Source organism: Liolophura sinensis, chromosome 3 (genome assembly GCF_032854445.1).
Source record: "Liolophura sinensis isolate JHLJ2023 chromosome 3, CUHK_Ljap_v2, whole genome shotgun sequence".
Taxonomy (NCBI): Eukaryota; Metazoa; Mollusca; class Polyplacophora; order Chitonida; family Chitonidae; genus Liolophura; species Liolophura sinensis.
In genome coordinates, this window is record NC_088297.1 from 21,794,810 (window position 1) to 21,802,662 (window position 7,853).

Genomic DNA, 7,853 nt, shown 5'->3' on the forward strand with positions numbered 1-7,853 from the left:
TTTCGTTGCATCCGATTAGTCATGTGTGAAGTCACGTGATTCGTCACATGACACCAAGCGCTACGCATCTGTCAAAATGAAGAAGCCAAAGATCAAACTGTCAAAACTCGATAGTGTAAACAGATAAACAAATTTATTTATAGTTTCATGGTTAGACGGCCCTGGCTTCATGTGAACAGGCTTGACAGTTCCAGCTGCACCTTTAGAAAATCCAGCAGCATCTTTTAAGAGTCTTAATATATAACATACATAAACCCACCAGTAATTAAGATTAGTTTAATTACGTTTAAAGACAATGGCATGGACTAAAACATGCGTGTCTCTTTATATTTCTCTTGTACATGTATAAACTATTACGTACAACAACGCTCAACATAGGCTAATGTAAGGCACCCCGTCTGTGCTTTTTGGAAATATTTTATATCATTATATAACTAAGGAAATGTAACGCACATAAACCGTGAACCATGGATGATTAGGCCTAATTTGACACTGTTATTACCATAAATTTTCAAAAATGTGGTTAGGGTGCCGTACAAGGATGTACAAATCTGCTTTTGTGTCATAGTCTGCGTCATTGTGTTTAAAACTGAGAAAGTTCTGCATGCCCTTCTCCGTGCCATTGTCTTATTGATAATACGTCACAATTAGACAGGACTGAATTAGTGTATAGTGTTCATATGGTATGTGTATACTCTTGTGTGTTCTAATGACTATTTTGATGGGGTTTTTTGTTGTGCTGTATAAAATAGGGATACGCCTACCTCATGGGTCATACTGTAGGGTAGTAAGTTTTCACTGTCACAGCGACCAGTTTCGTATATGCCGAGGAAACCCAACTGTCGGGGACAAACCACTTACCTTTGACAAGTGAATTTAATGTACTTTCCCCACGTGTGAAGTACAGATATAAACACCATATTGATGGAACCGGGGACTACTTAACAGAGAAGGTGTTCTTCAACTTGTATTCTGCAGAAATCACGACATGTCGTCGACAGGTTGTTAACGTCAATTACCCACGAACAGTGAGCATATCTGTCACAAGAGCAATATACAACTTAACAGCGACCTTGCTGCTGTTATTTTTCAAATATGAGCATGTTAACGCTGTCTGGGCCTTGAAACCATAAAGATAAAACATTGATCTTTGCCACCAAAAACTGGTGTCTGTCAGTTCACATGCTCCGTTCGTTTTATTTTCAATAGTATACTAACAGAAAAAGGAAAGCAGAAATGTCGGACTGGTCAGTTTGGAGTCATCTTTAATAAACTGCCCTAGGAGCTGAGAATCATTTGCTTGGGTCTACCAGTATATATGATTCCTCTATCTATATCACTGCGATAATCGCCCAAAGACTCATACGGCCGTCACACAAATGAAATTCTTGAACAATGCGTAAAACACCAATGTAATAATACACGTAAACCACTAATTTCTGGGTACCTCCAATTAGATTAGTTTTTTTTTTTTTTTTTTTTTTGGCAAAGACGTTTGTGTTATATGCGTCCAATGGGATTAGGGTATATATTATATATGAAGTGATATGCGTACATCAACGTATGTACACGCATACGTTAAAACAGTTGAATATACAATACATCGTTTTAATTTGACTCCAGTGTCACATTCACAAAAGGAGTCCCCAAGCAGCTCATATTAGACAGTATAACCAATAGTCTTGGTACTTCCCTGGTTCAGGGCTCAGTCTTATAGGGTATACAAGACTTACATCACGCTGCTATGAAACCTGGTGCACGACACTATGCATCTATACTTGGATGACAGTGATTCATCTATAACACTACTTGTTAAGTACGACGTTAAACCCCAAGCATACATATTTATACATATATATAAATATGCATTTACAGCACTACAAAACAAGTAGCAATGAGACCTGACTCACAGCAAGCTGAAGTGAAGTAAAATCCCAAGCAAACGAAAACAACAAGCGATTATGATTAACCGTGAAGATAACCTCCCCCCTCCTCCCCCCGAAAAAACTATGACACATATGGTACCAGTACCCCCCGGTGGCAGTGGTGGGAAGGGAAAAACATTTATAATGCTAGCTACGTTCTGAACTGTTAGAAAACGAACACTTTACGAAATGACTCAAGAACGCTGCAATTTACAACACCATATTGGGGCCTCCATGGCCAAGTGGTCTGTCGGCAGCCCGCTCATGGTCGTGGGTTGCCTTAACTTTCAGTATCTCCAGGAGTACCTTTCCTTACACTCCGGACTGTATAAGCAGAGGTAGAGCTGTTCAGAGCTATATGGGCTTCTCCAGTGTTATGTCCGGTCCCCTCTCGCCATAATGCCGGCAGCCGTCGTATAAGTGAAATAGTCTTTGAGTACCGCGGCGTAAGAACGCCAGTCAATTAAATAAAGTTGAAATATGACAGCACAAAATGATTTTGCAAAAAATAATATGTTTGTGTAGATGTCATTAACATTGCAAGTCGGGAATGTATTTAACCTTGCAGAAAGAATTAAAAAATATGTCGTATAGTTTCTTCGATTTCTCCAGAAACTGACGTGCGCTACTGAAATATAATCTAATGTTTGTCTTCAGACGATTATATACTCGACAATGCAACGGACCGTTAGCGGGCATTCTAGCTGTGGTGTTAAAGTAGACAGTACAAACCGCAAAGAACGAGTTCATTTTTTGCACTGATGGGGGTGATAGATTTGAGAAAATGTTGACATGCGATTAAAGGCAGCTATTTCGGATGTGGACTGTTAACTATTATTATTTTCCATTCATATGTAGTACTAAAGGTGCATACCACCAAGAGGTACTAAAGGGAATTGTGGTTACGTAAGTTACGTAAGAGGAAGCGTGCTACTCACCCACTCTTGAAAATAGAATGCACCCACACGTGGGTTTGTTTGTAAACCCGTCAGTTCAAACTGGGCCATGCTGAGGACGTCTGCACCGAGGACACTTTCAAAGCTTTCGAAGACCAGCATAACTGGTAAGGCTGCCAGTTGTTGTCTCTTTTTCCCCCCTACATATTAGAAGAATACTGGCCATGACGCTGTGGACAACTCTAAACGTGTAGCTGTTTTCCACTTCACGACAACAGTGAACGAAAGTTGCATACTAAAAGGTTCAAAGGTCAACAAGTGTGCCGTTGTTGTTGCTGTTTGCATTTGGCCGGGTTATACAACATCACTTAAAATTAGTTGTATAACCTCGTTTTTCTATGACAGGCTCGTTGTTTAACTCCAAATCTCCGGATGCATGACGAAATTCCTGGCCTAGAAAATGCCATGTACCGATGGAAGCGTTGAGAAATTCTTCAGACGTGTATAAATATGGGACTTGTTTTACGGCAGCGGTCAGTATAGACGGTAACCCAGTGGCGAGTCTCAACTTCAAGTGGACTGACTTTCTCAGACAGCGAGATAACAGCGTTGACTTCGTGAGATTTCAGTTCCAGGTGTATTAGATATTCTTCTTGCAGTACAGGTTGGTCATTTGATTACTTGTGAGTGGTGTTATGGTTGATAGTTTAATTGCTATTCATGTGTTTTAATTTTTTGTGGGTGTGTGGCGGTCGTTTTGTGTTAGTGATTGAATCTGGGCATAATCAACACTTTATCGGTTTTCTGATACGACGGTGCACAGTGCCTCAGACGGTGCACACTGCCTCAGACAGTGCACTGTGCCTCAGAGGGTGCACACTGCCATAGACGGTGCACACTGCCTCAGACACTGCACAGTGCCTCAGACGGTGCACAGTGCCTCAGACGGTGCACAGTGCCAAGTTTCTGTCATGTTAGGTGATAAGTTACATGTTGATAAAATGTACATTGTCAATGGGATGTAAAAAATATTTGTGACAGTAATTTTATGGCATGAAGTGAAGACTTAATACTGTGTGGGTATAACATTTCTGTGACAGAAGTACTTCTTGTTTCTCTTAGTATAATGACTTGTTTGTTGGTAATTTAAATGTAATATGTATATTGTGCTCTTTTTGATATTCTTAGAACTTAGGGGATTTCATCGTATCAGTGCTATCATCACAATAACTGCTTTTTACATGTATTTGATTTGGAAGGATATAGGCTATATTAGTTTCTTCTCGAAAGTGAAGAGTGCCATTATATTTAGACAAAATGGCGGGTGATATTTGGCTGCTACTGAAGTATGCTATTTAAGTTATCTAATTGTACCAGACGGAAAACCCTGGTATATACTGCACGATCACTCTGATTTCCTCTGCCAATTAAGTTGAACACTTAAGACTTTATTTATAATTTATCAACTTGAGGTACATATTAGAAATTTGTTATGGCATGCACCTGCGAGGAAATGCATGCTCTTTTAAATGGTATTTATTTGAGATTTAAATTTTCTCATCCTTTGAAAAGACAGGAATGAATATGTGTAACTGATGGAAGCAAGCATGTTAATTCTATCTTCACAGTTGCGGCAACGAAAATGAATTTCCTGAAGACAGCTGGTACTGTGGTCAAGTCTACATTCACATCATCTGGCCTGGAGAAACCAGAATACGAGGTTGTAGCAAAGCATGATGTAAGTCCTGCATGGCGATGTATCGTTTTTGTGTTTGCATGCAGGTAGCAATAAGCCAAATGAGGGTCACAGTCTCTCATGTTAAAGATTGCACTTTGAAAGGGAGAAAATCAGTCTTTGTGGGTGTTCCCAGCTGACAACTTTTCCTCTGTACTAAAGATTTTCAAGCCATCAATAAAAAATTCCTCGTTGGGCGTAACCCAGCAGTATAGCAAAAATTGATATGGTCAGTAAGGAATATTCTTTTGGCTGATGAAAAAGATGAGAATTTTAAAGTAGTTATGAGAAATAAAGCATTGTCTCAATAAAAACTTTAGAGAAGGACCCTCTGTGTATAGGGGGATGAGTCAGATTGTGTCCAACAGACATATTTGTAATAGTGGTTCCATTGTTTGGCTGGGTTTGTGCTGCTGATCAAACAATAAAACCAGGACCGTAAGTTACTACTTCCCCCTGTCTGACCCATATTTATTACCACTTCTCAATGAGAAAGTGTTTTGGATGTAACAACCATTTCAGCTTGATGCTCAGATGTAGACTACATGTACATGGATCTGACTCGTAAGCTTGATGCTTTTTGAAAATGCTGAGGGCCGAGAGAATTGACCTGTGCATGTTAACCCTGTCTCAGTCGGCTAATGCTTATGGAAGTAGAATTGTGATATCATGGGGTTACTTGAGCAGTAATAACCACCCTCTAACTGACCTCAGACAGTTTCAGACTTCGATTAATTTTCCATTTACCAGTACTTACATATGCTACAGCTAGTATCTTCTGCTACTGATTGAGCAGTCTGTCTGTAGCATCATCGAGGTGGGAATCTTTTATACCTGCATGGTGATATCATGACAGAACAGGTGTTAGCAGAGTAGGAATGGCCTTTCTCTAACTGCATGACCTCACACCTCAGTTTTTTTTCATTTACCAGTACATGTACTTACATATGCCACAGCTAGCTTGATCGAGCGGTCTGTCTGCAATGTGTAGTCAGAAATCTCTTCTACCTGCGGGTCAACTTGTGACTTGTTTAAAACTTTAGAATTGTTTTAATATAGGTAGGAGTCTGATGTCTACTGAAGGCTATGATTTGTGCAATTCTTGGTGACTACAGAAGATTTAATTTAATACAGCGTTTTGGGGTTTTATTTGGAAGGAAGGAAGGAAGGATGATATCCTACTGGAAAAATGCACATCTCAGTACCAAAAGTAATATTTTATTGACTAGGTTTGTCAGTAAAAATGGACTTTTGGAGCAAAATTTTAATTCAGATACATCTGTTTTCAATTTTGAGTCATACGTGTATCAAATTAGAATAATGTTGATGGCATGTTTAATGTTTTTCATGTTTTCATTTTGAAGGGCTATGAGGAAAGGCATTATGCAGCCAGCAAATGGGTCAGTACCAAAAGCAAAGGCATGAAATTAGAAGATGCCTCTAGGAAGTCATTTTTCAAACTATTTGATTACATTCAGGGTAAAAATGCAAAAGGTAAGTGTGGTTGCAGGTGTACATATGTAACTGTATGTGACAAGTAGAGCTATGAAAAGCTGCAATCATTGCTTCAGAAAAAATGAAACACATATCTTGAGACTCATGGTACTGTTTGACTTTCCATTCTACTAACTGATTTGCAGTGTGATATTTTAGCCTGAAACATGGTTTGTAACAAACTATACATTTGAGTTTTGTCGGTGTATCGAAATGACACTTTGCTTAGTACAATGCAATTTTCATTTTCATACTTAAAGGTCTTTGCCCTAGCCACTTGCTAGACAAATGTTTTATTGCCTTCCACAGGTTTAGAGGTAAACTGGAAAGGTTTTTGATCTGAAACTGAGAACTTGGGGCTTTTGTATGGCTAGATAAAGCTAAAAAATCTGGACAGTATATAAATCGCTCTATATGAAATGGCTTGTTCCTCTTTGACGGCAGAATTTTGTGACGTCAAATTTTTGATATTATTTTATAATAGCTCAAATAATTACCTTTCACAAAATACCAGCCTCATTTGTGCAAGTGTTCAAATTCAATATTGGTAAGCAAGTTCCAAAAATTTATATTAAATAAATTTATATTAGATTAAAACTTTTTTTTAACTGTAGAATCATGTTAAACCTATAAATAATACAGCTACTTGTGTGATATTTACTAAAAGACAATTATTTGTGCTATTCTTGGTAAATCCAGATAATTCGATTTGATTAGCAAATATGGATTTTATTGACAAAAACAAATCTGCCAACCCTCTTCAATACAAGGTTGACCCCTTGTCAAGTGAAAGGTAGTACATGCAGTTTTTATAGGCATTTCCATATAGGGGCGTCTGTGTTTGTTTTTTTTGCAGAGCAAAAAATTGACATGACTGCGCCTGTTGCCACGTTGATAGAGCCAGGCGCCGGTCCAAACTGTGAGAGCACGTTTACAATGTCATTCTTCGTTCCACCGTCCAACAGCACAGACACGCCTGAACCTACGAACCCTGACCTTTTTCTGCAGACCTGGCCTGCTCAGACATTCTTTGTCAGGTAATTCAGTGGTGATTTCTTCATCACTTTTTCTTTATTCTGTAGCCAGTATCATACCCTGAACGTCCGCGTTCAGTATCAGTGAAAGCAATATTAATGTTGATGTTAAGGATGGTATCTTAAAAAGTGCTGCATGTATTAAGATCAGATTTTGTCATACATATGAATTTGTACATGTTATTTTTTTGTAGACAATTTGGTGGGTTCACAAGTGATGAAAAATGGTTGGAGCATGCGAAGTCTCTCGGGGAATGTCTGACTGGCAAGGAAAAATTCCATGAACAATTCTACTACACGGCCGGTTACGACAGTCCGTTCAAACTGTTTGGCAGGACAAACGAGGTTTGGTTTCTAAAGAAGGAAGAAGAACAAGCTAAAGAATAGTCACCGTTACATATACTTTTGTAGTCCCTCTAATTGTTCAGGCTTGGAAACAGTAATCTCGGGTAATCTTGTCCATCTGGCAGTCATCAAAAATATGTTCATTAGGGATAACTTGGCTGACCATTCAAAAATAGGACCCGAGTCTAAACTGTGGGTTTTCGATAGATTTTCTTTGTTTTTTTTTAAATTTTCATTCAATGTCAGTTTCTGTAAAATCTCTATCGTTTTCACAATTGGATAATAAAAAACTAAACTACTCTATTCTGATAGGGTTGGGTTAGCCCCATCACAGAATTATACAAGGATGGCCTAAGCTTAGATACTGAGTCACTATGGGAGACAGAAAGTCTTTCATGTACATATACTTTAATTTGTTTTCTCA

The 7,853-nt window shown here is 38.6% G+C and overlaps 1 protein-coding gene across 2 annotated transcripts; it reads left to right on the forward strand.

Annotated features, from left to right (window-relative positions):
* The first annotated feature begins 2,908 nt into the window (after positions 1-2,908).
* Positions 2,909-7,620, forward strand: LOC135463784 (heme-binding protein 2-like). Of its 2 annotated transcripts, none has more exons than XM_064741217.1 (5): positions 2,909-2,988; positions 4,450-4,559; positions 5,921-6,050; positions 6,907-7,087; positions 7,279-7,620. In XM_064741217.1, the coding sequence occupies exons 1-5, from the start codon at positions 2,931-2,933 to the stop codon at positions 7,469-7,471; spliced, it is 672 nt and encodes a 223-aa protein (XP_064597287.1). In that variant the 5' UTR covers positions 2,909-2,930; the 3' UTR covers positions 7,472-7,620. The 2 variants fall into 2 exon arrangements, with proteins under 2 accessions (XP_064597287.1, XP_064597288.1); XM_064741218.1 differs by lacking the exon at positions 2,909-2,988 and adding an exon at positions 3,367-3,485.
* The last annotated feature ends 233 nt before the right edge of the window (positions 7,621-7,853 follow it).

Coding starts and splice junctions, on each gene's coding strand:
- LOC135463784 (XM_064741217.1), top strand. CDS start 2,931: ATGCTGAGGACGTCTGCACCGAGGACACTTTCAAAGCTTTCGAAGACC. Junction 2,989..4,449: donor TTCGAAGACCAGCATAACTG/GTAAGGCTGCCA, acceptor CTATCTTCACAG/TTGCGGCAACGAAAATGAAT. Junction 4,560..5,920: donor AGGTTGTAGCAAAGCATGAT/GTAAGTCCTGCA, acceptor TTCATTTTGAAG/GGCTATGAGGAAAGGCATTA.